At 37.7% G+C, this 23766-nt stretch overlaps 1 protein-coding gene across 1 annotated transcript; it reads left to right on the forward strand.

The window, feature by feature from the left end:
- The first annotated feature begins 9735 nt into the window (after positions 1 to 9735).
- Positions 9736 to 11888, forward strand: LOC108992522 (transcription factor MYB13-like). Its single transcript, XM_018967123.2, has 3 exons — positions 9736 to 9871; positions 9968 to 10097; positions 11384 to 11888. The coding sequence occupies exons 1-3, from the start codon at positions 9736 to 9738 to the stop codon at positions 11886 to 11888; spliced, it is 771 nt and encodes a 256-aa protein (XP_018822668.2).
- The last annotated feature ends 11878 nt before the right edge of the window (positions 11889 to 23766 follow it).

A 23766-nucleotide genomic window follows, 5' to 3' on the forward strand; every position in this document is an offset into this window, starting at 1 on the left:
CGTTGAAAACAAAGTGGTTTTATTGCGGTCTGTCCTGTGTGCACACTCGGGGCTCTGAGAAGAATAAGGGAAATATTTCACTCCTGTCTCTACCCGGTTTGGCCACCGGGGTTAGCACAACCCTACCACGGGGGTGAAATACGGTCTTTGCTCTGTGAGATGCTCTGTTTTGATGTGATGATGATGCTCAGTTTATGTTATGCCAAAGTACTTTGGGTTTTACTTTTCTTAAAACCATCACTCTAATACTTTTGAAAAGATGTTCTGCTCTGCATGATAACTCTGGAAAATATTTTTGTTTTGCATGTTGTACTTTGTAAATGGTCATATTTGCACACTAGTATATGTCCTTTGCTTACTGAGTTGTTGATAACTCACCCATTTATCTTCATAATATTTTTAGATGATGTGGAGAGTCCAACTGAGGACCTAGATTAGAATGGTGAGCATGATTAAGTTGAGAAGAGGATGTTAAAAGAAGGAATGCTGATGTCCTTTAGATTTGAAGTCTTTAGATTTAATTATATCTTGGGTTTAGTAAAACTTATGAAATTATCAGTTTGGTTTGTTATGACTACCGAGAGATTTTGGACCCCTTAGTTTATTTTTGTTATGGTAACGACCTTGCGGAGTTTTCAAGGTGTTTATTTAGAAGACATGAGATTGAGCTTTGATTATAAAGTTTTGGAGATTTATTTTAGTTGTGTTGGGAAACATGTTTTTAAGTGACAGGTAGTAATTCTTCAAGTCACCCGGGTTTGGGGCGTTACATTAAATCACCATGACTTTTCATCACTTTAGGTGCTACATTGCTTCTAAGGGTGCTGGTCAAGTCATGGTACAAAAGGAAGAGAAGAAAAATTATCAAAACTATCAATGGGGTTGACGGGTTCATGGTGGTTTTCCTTGGATAGATTTGATCATAGCCTTGACTCATCTTCTTGACTCTTTTTCAAGGCTGATTTGTGTAGGTGTTAGGTCACTTCTTGAAGGCCTTTTCAGGTGGTAGAAGGTGGATGTAACAGCCGCTAGAAATTCATTGGTGGAATTTCTATTGACTTTAGGAATCTCGTGAAAACCCCATAAATTTTTACGAATCGACCAATCGCATAGGTTTTAGTCTATCAACATAGTTAGTGTTATCACTCACTATGGTGCTAGTAATATGAGTTTAATTATTTGAGGTAGTTAGAAGTGTCAGAATGTGTTATGGTCTACGGCATTAGACTCAAAGGATTATTTAGGATTTTATGGCGCAATAACTTATTTTCATAATTCCGGACGAAACGTCTGTTGAAAATTGTGAAATTATTTTTAGGGGCACTTCGGGGTTGAATTTCGTTAAACGATTTTCAATATAAGTTAATATGAATATTTAGAATTTTTTAGCACTAAGTTTATTATGTATTTTTTTTTGGAGTGAATAGTAACCTCGATAAGCGCACCCATTGCAGTGTTTTCAAAATCACAGTGTGGAATGTCCAAATTAGGTTAGAGAAGTTTTATTTGGACACTTGGCAAGATTTTAGCCACACTTAGTGAATGGTATTAGACACTTGACACAAAGAAGAACTATTAGATAGATTTGTGAAGGAATCAAGGTGTGAGATCATGCCACCTACGCAAAGTTGTGTTTCATCTATTCAACCAAATTGTGCCAGACCAAAGAGGGTTTCAACCCTAGCAAAACCCTAAATGATTGGAATCCAATTGAAACCCCAAAAGCTTGGTTGAAACCAAAACCCTAAATGGTTTTCCCAAACCCTAAAGTTGGCCTCCAAACCCTTTTTAATCCGATTTCTAGCATTGTGTTTAATCACTTGATTAAATCACTTCCACATGCTATTAATTAATCAAATCCTTGTTATGACATCATTATTCAACCTTTTAAACCTTGTGAATTTGATTGGGCAAGAAAAATTAATTTTGGGATTGATAGCATCTCAAACCCTAACCAAACCCCCTTTAAACCCCAAATTGAAGCCCACTTGGTGGGGCCCACCAAGGCCCATGAAATTGGCCACCTTGGCAAAGCTTCTTGGAGAAGTTTCCTCCCCCACATGGCAGACCATCCACTGCCATTGGCTGCACCCAATAGTGCCTTGATGTAAAGGAGAAATCCACTCCATCAACCTCCATCTTTCACAGCTGCTGCAAGCAGTCTCTGCCCCTCTCTATTCTCCACTTTATGTCACATATCCACCTCCAATCAAGGGTCATTCAAGCCCATAACTTCTCCCTCCAGAAGTCTAAAGTCGTGCAAGACATACTTCTCTCCATTTTATCACTTATTTCTCCCGTTCTTAGAGAGAAACCCAAAAGAGCTCTCTCGGGCAGATTTCTGGGACTTTTTGCGTGGCCATTTAGACCCTTTGTATGTATTTTCGCACGATGATTCCTTCACATAAGTTGTTCGTCTTTGAGTCTAGTTTCCGTGGATATATTATTAGTCTCATTCCATTCTCATTTGGTCGGTAAAAAGTATTTTTAACCATGGAAAGGTCATTCTGGGCGTGAAACTGGAGAGTATGTTATGTTTTGGAAGTTTTGACCAAGCTAATGGACTTATCTTGGTCCGAAAATTTTATGGCGTGTTTTTAACATGTGCTTATGAATGTTAATTGAGGTTTTGTTGCATGAATAAAGCTTTTGATGATAGATTTGCTTAGAGTTAGAAACTTGAAAACTGGAAGTGGAAAAACAGTTTCTGTTTGGTGAAAGTTTGAATATTTCGTGGATCTTATAAACTAAGCCTCTTATATACATGTTAGGATGTTATTTCGAAGATATTTAGTATTATTTTTAAAGATATGATTTTCTATGCAAGAGGATTTCGGTTAGGCCTAAACTTTGATGTTTTTGAGTTAGATCCATGTTTTATTAAATTTTAGCCATGTGATTTTAAGTTTGATGGTTTGATCTTCTTTAGGACACATTTTTAAACCATGTGATGTGTTAGTTTGAAGATCACATGTCTTTAAGCTGTGGATCAAGAGATTGATCATAGTTAGTTGGGAAAATTAGTTTCTGTTTTGGACTAAGTTTAAAACCAAAAACTCCAAGTGTTGTTTTGTGTTTTTTGGTGTGTTTTGTTTGATGTTTTAAAGCATGTTTGATCTTAGGATGATGTTATGAATATGTTAGAAGTAAGATTTGTTTTTTTGGAATTCTTGGAGATGTTTTTATTAAGGTCAAAACTTGTGATTTAAGGTTTACTTTTTGTTAAAAAGTTTGGGTCTTTTTACAAAAAGTTTGGTATTGATAATTAGTTTTTTCTTAATGGATAGTTTTAAGGGTGTTTTTAAACTTAGGATAGGAAGATCTTTGTTACAAGATTTTTGTTTATTCATGAGTTTTGGAACTTGAAAGAATTGCAACCAAAATAAGACAAATGGCCTATGTAGGTTTCGGCCATAGTGTGTTTTTCATAGTTGTGATTGGTTTTAAATTTTTCTGAGTTGAGATTTGAGTTTGGGACAAAATTTACATGAGGAATGTAAATTTTGGTATTTTTTTTGGAATTAGGATATCAAATCCTTAAGTTAGGGGGTAAAATGGTCATTTGCCCACATGTAGAGGGTAAAATGGTAATTTTACTCTAAGTTGTCTCTTTTCACATTTCTAATTGTTAGTAATTAATTTCTAACTTTTAGAATAACCTTTTACAGTTCCTCGTGTTTCGCGCTTTATTCTAGTAGAACGCGACGATCGAGGTAAGTTAGCTTTTAACTTACTATCAGTTTAATGTGTATGAGTGATAAGTAAGGGAACTAAATTGTATGTATGCATGTTATCATATGTGCCATGCCAAGTCATTACATATTTATCTGTTACACAGAATTTATTCTGTCATGAATTATTCATCTGTTACAAAAGATATTCTGTCACGTATTCCTATACATTGCAAGCATGTCATGTTAAGTTAAGTATGCCATCTGTTACATGTATTTCATGTCATGTAAGATTCACTGTCACATGTTACACCATGTTATGAAATGTTGTCTGTTATATGGTATGCCATGTTACGAAATGTTGCATGTTACATGTATGCCATGTTATGAAATGTATTCTGTTACATTTATGTCTTGAAGTATGTCATGTCTGTCATATTATGTTCATGTCATGTTATGCTACGTCAGGACTTTTATCTTTTATGTCACGATCATGTTACGTCACGTTACGAAATGTCATGTATGCCAGTTAAGTTATTCATGTCAATCACGACCCTAAGCGCTAGGATGGGGTAATATCCTAGTGGAACTCCTTTGTTCACGCTGGAGTGTCTAAATAGGTGTGAAATTCCCTGGGTTGACAAAGTACAGTCAACAGGTTGCGAATGGGGCCTAATTAGCTGGTCACCGGAGCGCGCCAGGCACTAACGCCGATGGTGCCACACATTACGTTACGTGTGTCCACAGCAAGTGTGGCACAAACAAATAAATGGGGCCACAACAACTGTGGAGCATGAAGTATGGGGCCACAACAACTGTGGAGCATACACTACGTGAGACACAGCAATTGTGACACGTAGAATACGTGGGGCCACAACAACTGTGGAGTACGTATTAACGCACTCACAGCTGGTATAGAAACCTGTGATGTGATGCGGTAATCGGCAGGGACACACGGCTCAAGGGGACCTGTGTAGCACCCATATGGTCACTTTAATGATTAAGTCTATTGAATAAGATTTCAAGTTCATGTATTTCACGTTCAAGTCATGTTTCAAGTTCACGTTATGTTACGTTCAAGTTTACGTTCACGCAATCATGGTAATCCCATGAGACAATAATATGTTTCAAGTTCATGTTATGTTATGTTCCAAGTTCACATTTATGTTATGTCATGCTCAAGTTCATTTTCAAATTATGCATGTTCACGTTCATGTTATGTTTTAAGTCCATGTTATATTTCAAGTTCACGTTCATGCTATGTTTCAAGTCACGTTCATGCTAAGCTTCAGTTTCAGTTTAAGTTATGCCAGTTATGTTATGTTGTATGTCAAGTTATGCTATGATTACTTATGATTTGATTATGCATTCATGCTTTTACTGCCATGCATGCATCATTAACCTGTGTGGAAGTTTTCCGTTAACTTGCTGAGATTTGTAATCAAATCTCACTATGGTAGTCCCAACTACCATTCCCCCCGAATGGTAGATTTTGTTATAGGATCTGAAGGAGAACCGGGAATCGACCAACTGGAAACGGCCGACTAAGCGACGGTGCGACGTAGATGGTATTACAATAGTTACCTCAGATTACTACTTGTATTGGTGGAGTTCAATCTCCAGCACTCTTTTGATTACAACCTTATGGACTATTATTGTGATCTTAGTTGTTTAGTATGTCGTTAAGTATGGAGTATGTTTTAAGTATTTGGGATATTTTAGTTTGGTGCATAGTATTGCTAAAGAAAAAAATTATCCGCTGCGAATATTGCATCTTATATGTCATGAACGGGGGTAGGTAAACTTGTGTTGCATGTCTCGACACTTCAAATGTCCGTCCGATCCCAAGCGGAATTTGGGAGCGTCACAGTGGAGGGTTGGCTGGCATGTGATCATGGAGGTGCAGCTCAAAGAAGATGATGCAAGGGAGGGTGGTTGCTGAGTGAAGTGGCTTAGGTGCCTATGGTTTTTGGTGCCTTCTTGTGGTGGAAAAATTGGTCAAGGCTCTTGATGACCATGAGACCTATTGGGGATTGGGTGGTGCAAGAGGTGGTGTGGGTTGGTGGCTTAGCCATGGGCAGAAGGGTGGTTGAAACTCAACCAATTCGGTTTCTACTCAACTAGCTAGTCTTCTAGGTGCAATCGATTTGGGGTTTTGGTTTGGTTTCTGAAACCAAATTTCATCCAAAGCTTGGTATGGGTTGAAAGGGGCCATATGAGGTGTTTAAAGACCATAGTGCCATTAAGAAAAATGCACAAAAAGATTGGGTTTAAGGGTAAAATAGTCCAATGCACACAAAGGGCATACATGTGTGCTGATTGGTGTAGTTTTGGGTTTAGTATGTCATTTCTTCTAATGATATGTATGGAAGTTTATCTCGGGTCCTAATATGATCTAAGAATGATGTAATTGAATAATGAAGCAAAAAAATTTCAAATCAAAAAGACTAAAAAGTTAAGAAAGAAAATTAAGCTCTAAAACATGGTTTAAAGATCACTAATTATATGTAAGTTGATTAATGGTCTTAACTCAATTTCAAAACTTAATTTGGGTACTTAGGGTATGGCATGGGCTTGAGGTAATTCATGGTATGGTGCATTGTTATTTCAAATTGAAGAATGAAATAGAAGCAAGACAAGACTTTGGGCCTTGTGGGCTTAAAAGGGCCTTGAGTGTGGGTTTAATAGTTTTTGGGATTTTGGTTTTGAGTGAATGAGGGTATTGTTTTCAAATTTTGAGGGATTAAAAAAGGGGTCAAGATCCAAAAAAATGGGGCTTGCAAGGACTTACCTTGACCTAATTGGGCCATGGGTCAAAACCATACTAAGCTTGGCCCAAAGGCCTTATGCCTTCCTCATACTTGGGCCAAGGCTATCCTACCAAGTCTTGAATTCCTAAGAGGCTTAATTTAAGCCTTTTAAGGCTTGGCCCATGCATAAATACCCTAAGGTTCTAAAGGCCTTAATAAAATTACTAATGGGCTTGCTTCTCTAACCATTCATGCTTAATAATTAATGACACTAGCTAAGTGTCATGGCCTAAATAAATCTAACTATCAACATTGAAGTAAATAAATAAAATAATCAAACAAAATAATATAATAATAATAGTAATAATAAAATAATAATAAAATATTTAAAGATTAATCCTAATGGTTAATTACGCGGGGTGTTGCATATATTGTGATCACTTTCTTTCTTTTTATTTTTTATTTTAATTTTATATAAGATGACACTCAATATTAATGGAAAATCTGTAATTTTCCTAGCTAGAATTGGATCATATTATCATCTAAAACGTTTTATGCCAAACATAAAAAAATACTTAAGGTTATTATATTATATGAAGAAAAAAGAAAATAATTAAAAGCAGGAGATTCATTTAATTAAGTTGGTCCTAAATTTACAAATCAATGCGCTACGTATGCATATGAAAACCTGGTGATGATGTATGGATGATCTCTTATCTATATGTACGTACGAGCTGAGGAAAGACACATGCATAGACAAAGAAATCAAGATATATTAATTGGAGTTGTAGACCAAAGAAATTAAGACTAGAAAGACCAATGCAGAAAATAACAAAACACCACTATATATATATATATATATATATTAATTTGACTAAAACTACGTGTTACAAATATCATTTTATATTACTTCCTTTGAATTGGAAGTATGAAACGGAGGCATGAGGGGGTCATGAGTTGAATGCAGAAAGCAAAAGATATAACAAATATGTATATATATATATTTATATATATGCACAGATATTATGCATGGTAGGATAGATGGGTGACAGCTTTGACGAAATGGGTGTTCATACATATGGTATATATATAGCATATAATTTTATATGTTATTAAACAAAATTAAGATATTGATTTAGATTATTTATAATGAACTGTGATATGCGTCTCTCCTTGTCGTCTACCGCTTTCTTTCCAAACCTCTCACCTTCCAATTCATTGAAACCTCTAGAATTCAGAATAATAATCTCCCACTAGACATTAAAGTATAATGCCACGTGCGTAGGATCAGGCTAGACTTTGTTAATTTGATGATCTATACTTTGATTATTAGTTTAATGAGCCTCTTAATTGTGATCAGATTCTAGTTAACATTCCAAATGGACGTTCTCAATTCATTGCTCCATGCTGATGAAACAAAAAAAAAAAACACTTGTTGATTTTTTATTTTATAATTTATATACTTATTCATAGACTCCCATGATCACCTATTGATCATGACCAAATTAATAATTTTTATTTGCATAATATCATGTAACAAATACATATATACACACACATTATTATATCTTTATGCACATATATGCATGGTAGGATCGACGGGCCGGGGTGACTTTTGACTAATTGGGTGTTCATGAACATGATGGTATATAGCATATTTTATGAAACAAAATTAAGATATTGATTTAGATTGTTTATGAACAAGTGATATATATGCACCTTTCCTTGTCTAGCTCTTAATTTCTTCCCAAACCTCTCATCACCTTCTATTTAATTCGCTGAAACCTCTAGAATTCAGAATAATAATCTCCCACTAGATATTAAAGTATAATTACTCCTATGATCAAGTCAGAGTTAGTTAATTTCTATAAGACTATATATATATTGATAATTTAACGAGCCTCTTAATTGTGATCAGATTAATTACAGTTAACATTCCAAATGGGACGCTTTTAATCTAGAATACCCATGATTAGATACACCCCCTCCAAAATTGAAATATGGCATTGTCTATGATCTGTCCTAGCTAGCTAACTCCTTGGAAAAACATGCATGTTACTTTCTCAGAAATCTTTACTTAATGATCAATTTGTAGGGAGTTGGTGTTCATGTTATTATAAAATATCTTCCTTCCTTTCATTGTAATACTAACATCATATCATGTGTTTCTTAGATCAGTGCATATAAACAGCTAGGAATTAAGCATTAAAGGATTGAGTTTTATATGTATGAGATCATCATTCACTTGACTTGTCCACATACACATGATCATGGGTTACGCATGCAGCATGAATTGACTGGATTAACAATTTTGAGAGGGTTGAAACAATCTTATGAAATATAATAAACTCGAACTGAGAAATCTGATCATATATATCCCTTTCTTTCTGATCACAGCTTGTTGACTCTGAATTCTACTTCTATGTTCACATATATATTCGATCGTACGTACGATCCTCTTATCCTGCTGAGGTATCTTTCATCATCGACTAATTTCACAAACATTGACGATCAATTTTAATTCAAGGTATTGATGAGTACTTCTTAATAATATATGTGTGTGTGTGTATTTCTAGTTAATTAATTAAGGCCATGTTTCTAGAAGATCGAGAATTGTTTAATTCAACAGTCATTTATGATTTCTAATACCCGAAAAATGTTCTAAATATTTACTAATTTTTTAGTACAAGGGACACTATCTTTTCAGGGAAGAGAAGTGTTATAGCTATAAAGAAATTCTATAAAACCAAACCCATAAATTGACGTGACTTAATATTATATGTTATATCTACTTTATAATAAAATTAGTAGTATTTTTACAATTTAACCTATCACATCAAGTTACGTCGGTTCGTAGACGTGCCTAAAGCATATATTTATCTTTAAAGAAAATTCCCATAATAAACTAATTTGGTGCCATTCATGCATCCTCCTAATTCCAGTACTCGATATAATTCCATTTTATTAATATATATGGCAACAGCCTATTGACTTTATAATATTGTTTGCTCGTTGACGGAATAAAACTTATATCAATTTGCTCAATATCTCAATCCAACGGGAATCGAATTGCATTTGACTATACAAGTGTAACTAAGACGTGTTGATCAAGGCCAGACCGGACCTCGAGTGAGCTAATTAATTAATCTCTCTTTATCTATGGAAATCATTATCACATGAAAGGTTAAAAACGTTTTTTCCTGAATTCTATGACAGTAGTACGAAGCAATATTCACAAGTACTATTAATAGGGTTGAGGTCTCTGCAAGTCGAAATATTGAGCTATATACGCACGTAGAGCTAGCTAGCTAGAGATGGTGAAGACTAATTCCGATGGTGAAAAAATGCCTGCGAGAAGAAACGTTTGGAGTCCTGAAGAAGACCAGAAGTTGAAAGCCTATATTAAGCGATATGGCATTTGGAATTGGTGTCGGATGCCAGAAGCTGCCGGTAGGAATTGTCATTCGTGCATGGTATATATGGTACTGTTTATATATACTTTGATTAACCTAATTTTTCTGGCTTTTATTTCTACTTTTCTTTTAGGATTGGCACGATCTGGGAAAAGTTGCAGGCTCCGTTGGATGAATTACCTCAGGCCTGACATTAAGCGAGGAAACTTCAGCCAGGAAGACGACGAAACTATACTCAAATGGCATGAACTGCTGGGAAACCGGTGAGTACATTACAAATTCTATAAGGAAGATTTACCGGTGATCGGAAAATTACAATGTTCTTTAAATGCACATACGTTGCTATTCCATAAAGCAAAATTCATATTTACGTGAAGAACATCGTTTTTAATCAATTTATTTGATGGGATTTTGATTCAGATGAATGGATATTTGAAACAAGTGGACTTGCTATAAGAAAAAATCTATTATTTCACTTTCGTTTTTCATGCATGATCAGTACTTCAAAGTTAAAATGCATGCATGCTAGCTCGTTCCTATGCACGTTTTACCAGACGGATGTTTAGTACGTACTGTTAGTTGCATCACAATTACGCGATCGTATCATGAGTCTTTTCAATAGAATCTACATGCATAACTACAGGCCGAGGGTGATTTAAGTCTGTAAGGATTTTTTAGCATATAAATTATAACTTCGAAGTTAACAATAATTAACTCATTAAATTTTGAAAAAGGTTATTTGTATTTAAGAAAAATTTACAAAAAACTTACTTCTCCACATGTCAGTTACTGATATACTGAAAATCATGAAATTTGAAATTCAAAATTTGAATTTGAAATTCAAAATTTGAATTTGAAAACAAAACTAACAAAATAAGTCTTGTAAGCAAAAATGTAAATAAAAATTATAAGCATACGTAGCACTACTCTTCAATTTTTAGATCTTAAAAATACCCACTAGTTCTTTTAACAAATATGAATAATCATTAATGCATCGCTCTCATTTGGGTGGGAGTAAACACCAGGATACAAAGCTCAACAAAATCAAATGGAACATTAGCTGTGTACAAACCTCGAACTATACACAACAAATTAGAATCAGACTCAAATCTCTATGGCAGGAATCTTTAACTTTAGGCATAAAAGCAATCCATCCCATATAGCTCTAATTTCACAAATGATAATCCTTTTATGAGATGGCCTAAGGATGCCATGATTTGAGGTCTACTATTTAGAAAATCCAGGGTTGTAGATTAGCTATAACTTCGCTTCTATTTTCTTAAATATGATTTCAGTCTTCAGATAGTGTTAAAAGCAAGATTTTATAAGCATGCAATGATGTATGGGCAAAGGCGACTGAGCTCTCTCTCTCTCTCTCTCTCCATGGTAGATGAAAGGCAAAAGCTTTCAAACTTCTGTTAAACCCAGATGTTGAAGATACTTTAGAATCATTTTTAGAGCATCTAATAGTGAAGAAAGTAAAACCCGAATGATCTTCTAAGTTAAAGTACTTGAGTGTAATGTCCTAATTGTCTTTAATTTATTTCAGATGGTCTGCAATTGCTGCAAAGCTTCCTGGAAGAACTGACAACGAAATAAAAAATTACTGGCACTCGCACTTGAAAAAGCGCAGTAAGATCAACACGTCGTCGTCAATGACTATATCACAAATGGTGAAATCATCCGAGGTTGAAGTTAACAAGAATGATTCTCCTGGGATTCAAGATCTCCTACTTTGCGATGCCCTAATTTTGCCAAACATGGATGCCACTAAAGGTATACTGATGTCAACAAAAATGCCCATTAATGATATCTCTTCTTCACGCACTGATCCAGCCGTTGAAATTGTCCAACATATAGAGGAGAATTTTAGTTCATCTGAAACATCTGATCAAAATGTCTTAAGTATATGGGAGCAGCCATTTTCGTTTCAGGACATGTGCATATTGGAAACAGACCCTGAATTTATGGTTCCAGCTACTGCGATGTGGCTCGAAGAGCCCATGTATCCATATGTTTACCTTGATACTGGCTACGATTTATGGATCGATTGATCAATGCAAGCAGAAATGCATGGGATGTGCATGATAGGACGTATCTTTTAAGAGTACTTGTTTTGAGCTAGAGGAACTCGTGTGATTTATTGTCTTCAAATACATTCGATGCATGTGATTTATTATTTTGAGCTAGAGGAACTCAAGTACAACGCAACTTTTTAACAAACAACGAATGGGGAAAAAGCATGCATAGACATGCTCGAGATGTGCAAATTATTTATAGCCATTGAAACCATCGCCACTGCGGCCTGTTTCTAATTTATAGCCATTAGCCCTTGTTTCATGGGGTATGACTGCTCCTTGGACATTGGCATATCGACAGTCCAACATGGTGTAAATCCTTATTTATTGAGGCCTCCTCAACAAGGTCTCTCACATCGGCAAAATTAAGGAGATTAATTCCCTCCATGCACACAAGGTTCGTCCTTGACTGAGGCCTCCCAGCCAGTAAGGGCACTTGAGCATGCTGAGGGTAAATCCTGGGCTGAGGCCTCCTCGACAAGGATCCTCGAGCTAGCATTGATAGACATGTAGGAAGTCTCACCCAAGGATCGGTGGCTTCCAGGGCGGCATTACCACCGGTACTTTCGGGGGTGCATAACGTATTTCATGTTTCTAGGGAAGTACATCCCTGACCCCACTCACGTTATTGATTTTGAACCACTTCAAATTCTAAAGAATATGACCTATACCGAGGAACCAATGTGGATTTTAGACAGGAAAGAACAAGTGGTATGGACTCGAACTATCCCTTTCGTTAAAGTGCTATGGAATAATCACGCTACTAACAAAGCTTCTTGAGAATTTTAGGAAGAGATGCGAGTTACGTGTCAAATGTTGCTCATGTCCACACTATCCATGTTAAGAAAAAGTATTTTTCTCTTTCATTTAGATTTTCATGAGTGAATACAAAACACACATACTGAGGTCGTTTTCACATTTTCTTTTAAAAACATATCATGCATATTTTATAAACCAACCTCAATTCATTTTATTTATTTTTTATGCAAATCTAGCATAGGAACCCCGCTTACCTAATTCTTGCAGGGTATTATCTATGCCTTGAAAATGACCTCTATCAGACTCGTCACCTATTCATAAAAATAAAATATATAAACTAACTGTTAAAAGGCAATTGACACAACTTCTATCTAAATAAATAAAATCCACAATCCCAAACCATAATATGGCACAAACAACTCACTAAGACAGCTATATAGAAATTTGGATAGCCCGCATTTCAACCCAAAATACCATATACTAATCTTAATATTGTCCAATACAACCATCAAAACCAATGTCAACTCAACTCATCAATAAATCACATTTATTTCAGCAGCTCATAATCCCAAGCAATCACCAACAATTTAACTAAAACGACACTACACATTGCACATTTCTCTCTGTTCACAACTCTACAACAGAAAAATTACAACACTACTAGATGTTAATCGGCACCCAGCAAACTCCCTTCTAATTATTTCTAAAACACCAAACCAACAAACCAAAATTTATAAAATACTCAACGAAGTGAAAAACTTACGGTGAATGCTCAACGTTTAAGTGAAACCGAGTAAGACTACAAACTCACTGCACTGCAACACAACACACACAAGGCGCACCAAAAGAAAAACCAGCAAACTCACATATCAACGAAAAAGCTCTCGGCAACCAGTAAAAAAAAAATTGTTTTCCACCCAACAACATAGTACTTCGTTCAACAAGGCCTCGGCATCACTCACAAAGATTGTCCACTGCAACTCCAAGCAAAACGTTGAGAAAACAGAGTAAGAGGGAGGGTGGGCATCCGATTGGAGAGGAAAACCAGATGTGGAAAAGAAGAAATGGAGAAAAGTTGGGGCACACGATTCGGACTCACGAAACCAACCAAACGAAGAGGAAGAGATGAAAATGGGAAGTAAAAGTGGGTTACGTGAGAGAGATGCGTTTGAGCAGGGGAAACCCAGAAAAATAAAAGAAACTGAAAGAGAGAGGCGGAGAAAGAATCGGGGGGAAAAAGAAGAGAAGTTGAGGAAGAAAATATTTACCCCCAAAACAACGCCGTTCGCACGCCTCCAAGGAAAAAGGGCTGGGCCCTCGAGCACGAACCAGCCTCTCAAACAAAAATCTGGGCCTTACATCCTCCTCCCCTTACAAAAAGGTCTTACATCCTCCTCCCCTTACAAAAATTCCGTCCTCGAAATTGGCTACAAGCTATAAGAATTCCCTTCGAACAAGTGAGGATACTTAACTCTCATCTCTTCCTCGAATTCCCAAGATGCTTCACTGATAGCATGATTATTCCACAATACTTTAACCAAAAGAATAGTTCGAGTCTGTAACACTTGCTCTTTCCTGTCCAAAATCCGCACTAGTTCCTCGGTGTAGGTCATATCCTCTTGAATCTGAAGGGGTTCATGATCTAAAATGTGGGTGGGATCATGGATGTACTTACTCAACATAGACACATGGAACGCGTTATGCACTCTTGAGAATGCCGATGGTAGAGCCACCCTGTACGCCACTGGTCCAATCTGATCAAGAATCTCGAACGGTACAATATATCTAGGGCTCAACTTACCCTTCTTTCCGAATCTCATAACTCCTTTCATCGGTGCAATCCTCAAAAATACCTTATCTCCAACTTCAAACTCTAACTGGCGGCGGCGTTTATCTGCATAACTCTTCTGTTGGCTTTGAGCTGCTTTCATTCTAGCCCGGATGGTATCTATCTTCTCAGTGGTCTGCTGAATAATCTCTGGCCCTATAAGTTTCATTTCACCTACTTCATCCCAATACAATGGAGATCTACATCTTCTGCCATACAAAACCTCGTAGGGTGCCATCCCAATGCTAGCCTGGAAACTATTATTATAAGCAAACTCGACCAATGGTAAATGTCGCATCCAAGTTCCCTTAAAATCCATCACACACGCCCTTAACATGTCTTCTAAAATCTGAATAGTTCTTTCTGACTATCCATCTGTCTAAGGGTGAAAAGCGGTACTGAAACTTAACTTAGTACCCATTGGCTCTTGTAAGCTTCACCAAAACTTAGAAGTAAAACTGGGATCTCTATCCGACACAATGGATACCGGTACTCCATGCAACCTCACTATCTCCCGCACATACAGCTCAGCTAGTTTCTCCAGTTTATAAGAAACTTTAATGGGCACAAAACGGGTGGTCTTCATTAAGCGATCCACGATCAACCATATAGCATCTTGTCTGCTTAAAGTCCTTGGTAGACCTGTCACAAAGTCCATGGAGATGTGCTCCCACCTCCACTCTGGAATCTGGAGTGGCTGTAATAATCCTACAGGTCTCTGATGCTCCGTTTTCACCTGTTGGCAAGTTAGACATTGTTTCACAAATTTCGCAATTTCTCTTTTCATACCATTCCGCCAAAAAGACTCTCTTAAGTCTCGATACATCTTGGTACTCCCTGGGTGAACAGTGTACAAAGAACGGTGTGCTCTTCAAGAATTACCCTTTTTAGTTCATCATCAGCAAATATGCATACTCTACCTCTAAACCTCAAAACTCCATCCTCGGAAATGCTAAAATCAGGTTTGTCCCCGTTCCCGACTTTTTCCATTAGCTTCACTAACCCTGAGTCCACTTTCTGAGCAGCTTTGATTCTATCTATTGAGGCAGGTTGAACTAATAAACTGGCCATGAAAGCATTTGTATCACTAGCAATGACTTCAATATCGGCTCTTTCTAAGTCCATCAACAACCTATGATAAGTGGTAAGGGTTGCAACTGTCGGTCCCATTGACTTCCTGCTTAGGGCGTCGGCTACAACATTAGCTTTGCCTGGGTGATAATTAATGGTGCAATCATAATCCTTGATCAACTCAAGCCATCTCCTTTGCCTCATATTTAATTCCTTCTGGGTAAAGAAATATTTCAAACTCTTGTGGTCCGTATAAATTTGACACTTTTCCCCATACAAGTAGTGTCTCCAAGGCTTGAGTGCAAAAATGACTGCTGCGAGTTCTAGATCATGTGTGGGATAATTCTGCTCATACACTTTCAGTTGACATGAGGCGTAAGCTATAACCTTCCCATGTTGCATCAGTACACACCCCAATCCAAGCCTAGATGCATCGCTATAGACAACAAATCCACCTCTAGCTGCAGGAACTGTTAACACCGGAGCTGTCACTAATCTCTGTTTCAACTCCTGGAAGTTTTCTTCACACTTTGCTGTACATTCAAACTTATTATTTTTCCTGGTGAGTGCAGTGAGAGGAATTGCTATCCTGGAAAACCCATCAATGAATCGACGGTAATAACCCGCCAATCCCAAAAAAACTTCTAACCTCATGAACATTCTTCGGTGCCGACCAATTAACCACTACTTCCACTTTTCCTGGCATACCCGCCATATGGTACATCACTATATCACATGGAGTACACTCCTTGTGTACTCCATCCACATGCATTACGGCACATCACCATTATGGCATATCCGCCACATGGTGCATCACCCATCAAATGGAGTACATTCCACATGTACTTCATTCATACACATCTCGCTACATCACTATTATGACATACTTGCCATATGATGCGTCACTCCACTACATGGAATATACTTTGCATATACTTCATGCATGTTACGCCACATCACCATTATGGCATACATGCCACATGGTGCATCTCACCACCACATAGAGTACATTCCACATGTACTCCCCACATATACAATACGCCCCATCACCATTATGACTTACTCGCCATATGGTGCATCACCCCGTCATACGGAGTACATTACACATGTACTCTCTTCATATACCATACCCCACACAGAGTACACTCAGCGTGTACTCTTCCCGTTCCACACTACGTCAGGAGGGTATATTTTACATATACTCTCATTGTCACACATTACGCCACACACAATACACCCAGCGTGTACTATTCCCATTCCACATAAACCACGCCACCATTACAACACAGTCCACAACACTACATAGCGTACTTTCCAATTACATCCAACACTTCACAGCACACAACACCACATCACAATACCACAACTCCATTAATACTAACAGCACAGTCCATAACCTAGTCAACTAATCAATATCCAACATAATTATGAGAGATAGAGGGTTATACCATCGACGGGATAACTCGTGCATTGCTCGTTGATCGCCATAGCCGATGATGTCAGAAGAGTCGTACGTGGCGGCTAACTCACGTACGTTAACTGTTTAGACGTTTGGATAGCTAGGTGTGGTCTTGGAAGGGCTCATGGTGGCCTTGTGATGGTGGTAAGGAGCATAACACGGCGGATCTAGCAGTGTGCAGTGGCGGTCAATCATACGCAGTGACTATCCATCATGTGCAGTGGTTACCCACCACATAAAGTGGTGGTTTGGACCTAGGGCTCGGCTAAGGGAGGTGCGGTGGATCTCGTGGTGGCGTCGAGGTGGCGCCACGGTGGCTCATGGTGGCGGATCTGGCCATACAGTGGAGGAGAAGTCATGGGAGAGTGAGAGAGAGTGTGCTTCCGTGGGTGGCAGATCGGGGCCATGGGAGGTTGGGTTGGGTTGGTGGCGGCCTAAGGAGGCTGGAGGTGGTGGTCACTTGTCTTGGGTGGCGGTGCACGGTGTGCAATCCGTGCGTGGAGAGAAGGAGAAGTCATGAGGTGGAGGGAGAGCTTCTGGCCATGGGTCACGTGGAGGAGCTCGAGGAGGAGCCATAGTGTCTCTAGGTGGCTGTGGGTGCTGCGCACGGCGGCGCTAGAGGCCGCGCATGGTAAGGCCGTGCGTGGGTCTCCTTGTGAGTGCATGTGTGCGATGGAGAGAAGCTGGCTGCATGGGAGGGGCTGAGTTTGCTGGGGAGTGGTGGCCGGTGGTAGAGGAAGCTGCCGAGGGAGTGGTGGAGTTGGAGGGCGGCGCTACATGCACTAAGCCCATACGGGCTGTACATGGCCAGCGGAGAGAGATAGGGAGCGTGGGAGAGAAAGAATGGTATGGTTGAGCTTGCCGGAGGGAGAGGAGGCCATTGGTGCAAGCAGTGAGAGCTGGCGGCGCACGACGGCGCCGGGCTAAGGCCTTAAGCCATTCGGGCGTGGGTGGAACTGCGTACAGCATACTCTTGAGAGAGGAGGAGAGAGGGAGCTGAGGGAAAAGTGAGGGGGGTCTGGGTATTTAACCTAGTCCCTTCGTCTGGGGATCCACGTAACGATTTAATGATGGATCTCAAATACTGATTTGAAAATACGTAAAACATTAACTTAATTAAAAGCGCTTAGAGGAATTAAGCTAGAATATTATTTTAAACTAACTTTAGTTTATAAAATAATATTCTTCATCATTAATAAAATGATGAAGTCTCACTTAACATATTAAAAAATTAAAATCATTTGATTACTAAAAACTCTCAACATAATTTAAATCTCAAAATATCTTAAATAATTGAAATCATTTTAATAATAATATTAAAATGATTTCTGGCAATTATAATATTTTTGGAGCTCTTCAAGAATATTATGATTGTCGTATTTAAGATCAAATCTTAATTCAATAACAATGGAAATACTCCTTATAAATATTTTAAGCATATTTAAAACACTGGGCGTGCCCTAGAAGTCACACGATATCTTTCGAGACACGCCATCATGGTTCGACATGCATAACGTGACTCGCAGTCGCTAATGAGAAGGGTAGATGATCACATAATCCCTGCCTTCGGGATTTGCTTACGTCATAAAGACGAAACATACGTCAGAAAGGAGAAGCGTACGTAAGAAGAAGGAGCAGGGTATTACATGTCCACACTATTCATGTCAAGAAAAAGTATTTTTCTCTTTCATTTAGATTTTCATGAGTGAATACAAAACATATATACTGAGGTCATTTTCACATTTTCGTTTAAAAACATATCATGCATATTTTATAAACCAACCTCAGTTCATTTTATTTATTTTTTATGCAAATCTAGCATAGGAATCCCGCTTACCTAATTCTTGCAGCGTATTATCTATGCCTTGAAAATGACCTCTATCAGACTCGTCACCTATTCATAAAAATAAAATATATAAACTAAGTGTTAAAAGGCAATTGACACAACTTCTATCTAAATAAATAAAATCCACAATCCCAAACCATAATATGGCACAAACAACTCACTAAGACAGCTATATAGAAATTTGGATAGCCCGCATTTCAACCCAAAATACCATATACTAATCTTAATATTATCCAATACAACCATCAAAACCAATGTCAACTCAACTCATCAATAAATCACATTTATTTCAGCAGCTCATAATCCCAAGCAATCACCAACAATTTAACTAAAACGACACTACACATTGCACATTTCTCTCCATTCACAACTCTACAACAGAAAAATTCCAACACTACTAGATGTTAATCGGCACCCAACAAACTCCCTTCTAATTATTTCTAAAACACCCAACCAACAAACCAAAATTTATAAATACTCAACGAAGTGAAAAACTTACGGTGAATGCTCAACGTTTAAGTGAAACCCAGTAAGACTACGAACTCACTGCACTGCAACACAACACACACAAGGCGCACCGAAAGAAAAACCACCAAACTCACGGACCACCGAAGAAGTTCTCGGCAACCAGTCAAAAAAATTTTGTTTTCCACCCAACAACGTAGCACTTCGTTCAACAAGGTGTCAGTGTCACTCACAGAGATTGTCCACTGCAACTCCAAGCAAAACACAGAGAAAACAGAGGGAGGGCATCGGATTGGAGAGGAAAACTAGATGTGGAAAAGATGAAATGGAGAAAAGTTGGGGCACACGATTTGGACTAACGAAACCAACCAAACGAAGAGGAAGAGATGAAAACGGGAAGTGAAAGTGGGTTATGCGAGAGAGATGCGTTTGAGCGAGGGAAACCTAGAAAAATAAAAGAAACTGAAAGAGATAGGCGGGGAAAGAATCGGGGGGAAAAAGAAGAGAAGCTGAGGAAGAAAATATGTACCCCCAAAACGACGCCGTTTGCAAGCCTCCAAGGAAAAAGGGCTGGGCCCTCGAGCACGAACCGACCTCTCAAACAAAAATCTTGGCCTTACACACACTATGTTTTCACATTATTCGAGGGGTGTTTGATCCAAGCGGCCAATGTAACGCCCTGTCCCTAAGGGTCCAGAGAGTTAACTCATGTTCCTTTAATCAACTCTTACACTGCTAATATATTTTCAAAAGCTCTAAATCAAACGTAAACACTTCAAATTTAATTAACTACACAAACTCATATATCAAATCCTCAATACAGTAACCCCAAAAATATCAACTTCTCTACATGTCACTTAACCCCACATCTCAACAATATAATTAACGAAAATCACCAATACTCATCGAAAACTTTCTATTCTTATTCCCCTATTCTTAAGTTATCTCACCCAATGCTTCATAGTCTTGATCCTCAGCTAGAAAATCTAAATCATCTGAAAATATTGTGAAGATAAAGGGGGTGAGTTATCAACAACTCAGTAAGCAGAAGACATATACTAGTGTGTAAACATGAGCATTTACAGAGTTCGGAATGTAGAACAAAAATATTTTCTTTCAGAATGCAGAATCAGAATAATATTTTCAACATGTAGCGTCAAAACATGTTATCAAAAATATCAAAGTGAAAGTTCGAAAATATTCATAATCAAAATCCCTTTGGCATAGCATAAACTGAAAATCACATCTTATCTTATCATATCAGAATAAATACTATATTTAAGACCCACGGTAGGGTTGTGCAAATCCCGATAGCTAACCTAGCAAAAACAGAATGTGAATGTTCCCCTTATTCTTTCTCGGAGCCCCGAGTGTGCACATAGGAAAGACCATTCAGAAAACCACTTTGTTTCCAAAGTGGGTGCACCAAAAACATAAAAGTTGGTACCAACCCAAACAAAGGCTACAGTTTTACACCCATGGTGAGGTCAGAATGGAACAGAAATAGAAACAGAATGTTATGCCAGAGGTTTTTTAGAAATCACATCAGATCATATCAGAGTACAGAAAATCTTCAGAACAGAACAAAATCATATCACAACATAATTTATGCATAAAATTTCATATTCGCTCTCTTTTTATAGTTCAGAAACAGAATGCAAAAAATAAGCTCATGTCTACACCAGTCATGACAGAAAATAATTTCTTCTTAAACAGAATCTCATGAGTAATACAGAACAAATAACTGAGGTAGTTCAAATTTCTTTTCGTAATCAAATATGTATATTTTCTAAAAATAACCTCAGCTCATTTTATTTTAATGCAAAGTCTAGCATAGGAACCCCGCTTACCTGAACTTCATAGCTTAACATAATTTTTCCTCAGCAGTACTGAACAAAAATCAATCATTACCTATAAAATAGTTACGTACTTCCAAAAATTTTTAATCAAACACGTATATCAATGCTTAAACCTAAAATACTGCATAACCTAATTTTCCTTAAAACAAAACAATCTACAACTCTTACAAACCTGAAATATAATCACTTCTCAAATTACCTTGATATCAATTAACACCTCCGACTTATACATTAGAATCTAAAATATTTCTGTAAAAATACAATTTTTGTATCTATATGAAGAAAAACTAGATTTAGTTAAAAAAAATATAATTACAAATTTTCTAAAAAAACGTTGAGACCCAAGGATAAAATCTAGTGAATTCACGTCCCAAAAATATATATATAAAGACATGCTTAGGCGTATAACTCAAGGGTAAAATTGTAATATCTCCATCCAAAAACCATCCCTAACCTTACGTATAAGGTAACACACCTCTTTCTATTTCTTTGTTTGCAGGGAAGACCCAGGTCGTGCGATGGAGGCTCACCGTGGGGGGGCAGTTGTGAGGTGTCTGAGACATGAACGAGACAGAGTGGCTGCGCACACACAGAGAGAGAGGGATGAGCGAGAGATGGAGTGACAGGGAGGGAGATTACGAACCATGTGGCGTGCATGGAGGCTTCGGACGGTGGCAGTGGAGGATTGATTTCCAGCGGGTGATAGCGGCCCGGGGCAGAGGTGGCGACGGCTGCACGCAACAACCCTCTTAGTGGTTGGGTAGCCCGTAGAGGAGCCTTACGCAGTGGAGATAATGGCTCTGTTTTGATGATCAAAAATAGGGGAATGACTTCTCGTGATTCTCGATGGTTTACGGTTTCTCATGAGGTTGGGCAATGTCCAGTGGCTTCAGTCGTGCAGGGGGAAGCTCGCACGGGAGTTGGTTTTTAAGGAAACAATGCACAGAACAACTACCAATTGTTTCTCGGGCTGGGCTCGACTGTGACGCCCAATGGCTGGGAATGGTTTCAAGGAGGAGTTTGGGAGATGGCAGTGGTTCACAAAAGAGGGCAAATGCTCTAGGAAGTTTGGCTAGCGAGGTCATGGAAGGAGGGCAACGACAGCTTGGCTTCATCATGCATGAGGGATAAGTGTATTTGTGTATATATATATGTGATGTGAAAACCCTAGAAGGATGAGGGAGACGTGTGTGCGGATTAAAAGCTGAGTCGTGCTTGTGTATGCATGTCGTGGACGAGAGGAAGACCTAGGGTTGAAAAAAAATATATAGACAGAAAGGAAAAAAAATAAAACATACGGGGAAGTTAATGTTTGGAAAAAAAATAAAAAAAATAAACTAAAACAAAATAAATAAAGAAATAAATAAATAAAAATTGAGCTTGATTGGGTCCGGGTGCTATAGCCAACATCCCAGCAAGGTGACTCCTGCCAGAACATAAGTGCGGGTCGAGGGCGCCACAAAGTATATCAAGAAACATAGTCAAGTCCAAATGAATTGACATAAGTGTCTATGGAAGAATATTTGGATACTCACTTTTATTTTATAACTCATAGTTTGGGTGCTTATGTCATTTTAGTTTGATATAGTCATAATATGAGATTGAGTATTACTTTTAGTTGCTAGCTCAAGGGATTAAGAATGCTTGACCTAGTGTGATCAAATAGTCTAGTGCATGTGCTCCTATCCTATGCCTTATCGTCAGGTCGCACGCTTTATTTTTTTTATAAGGGAATAATTTCTTGGAAGATCAAATAAGATAGTTTATGGACATAGTACTCATTGTAGACAAGTGAGAGTTATTAATAAATGGGTTAAAAGCCATGAACTATGTGGTGTCCGCATGGCTTAAGTTCATGTGTGGAGTAATAACTTTGGTAACTCCATCAGTAAAATAGTCTCCCCACTTGTTATTTATTTGCTCATAAGTTAATTAAATGATAGCTAGGTTAATTAACTTTCCATCACTTAACCCTCACCAATAAAAAATAATTTAATTTTAGGAAAGCAAATTAACAATCCAGAAGAATCTTAAAATTAAGAAGTATTGGAGTCTCCGCTTCACTTAAGGTAATTCTAATTAACCTCATCCTACAATATCCACTTCTTCAAAACAGACTTCCACACAAAGAGTAGCAAAGCCAATATTGTGCAGAACTTTTCCCAAATAATAAAAAAATTATATGATACAATACAACTTAAAAAAAATAAGTGAACATTTCTTTTTCTCATTCAATTTCAATCAAATTTAGGTACATGGGACTTATTATATTTTATATTTTCTTTTTCCCCCTCACTACAACAAATTTCATTTTTATATACGAAATTTATTAAAGATGAATTTAATTTCATCCCTAAAAGTACTTATTTGGGACAAAATTTAAATTTCTTCTCAAAACAAGGATGAGGTTCTCAAGGCGTTCAAATGGATAAATATCCGTTCGAACTAGATCTTCTATGATGAAATAATATGTCTCAAAAATAGAAATATGTTCGAATAGAGAGTTAACTTCTTTTAAATGGTTTAGTCTCTATTCGAATAATAATCTTGGCGGGAAAGTACATATA

Source organism: Juglans regia, chromosome 4 (genome assembly GCF_001411555.2).
Source record: "Juglans regia cultivar Chandler chromosome 4, Walnut 2.0, whole genome shotgun sequence".
Taxonomy (NCBI): Eukaryota; Viridiplantae; Streptophyta; class Magnoliopsida; order Fagales; family Juglandaceae; genus Juglans; species Juglans regia.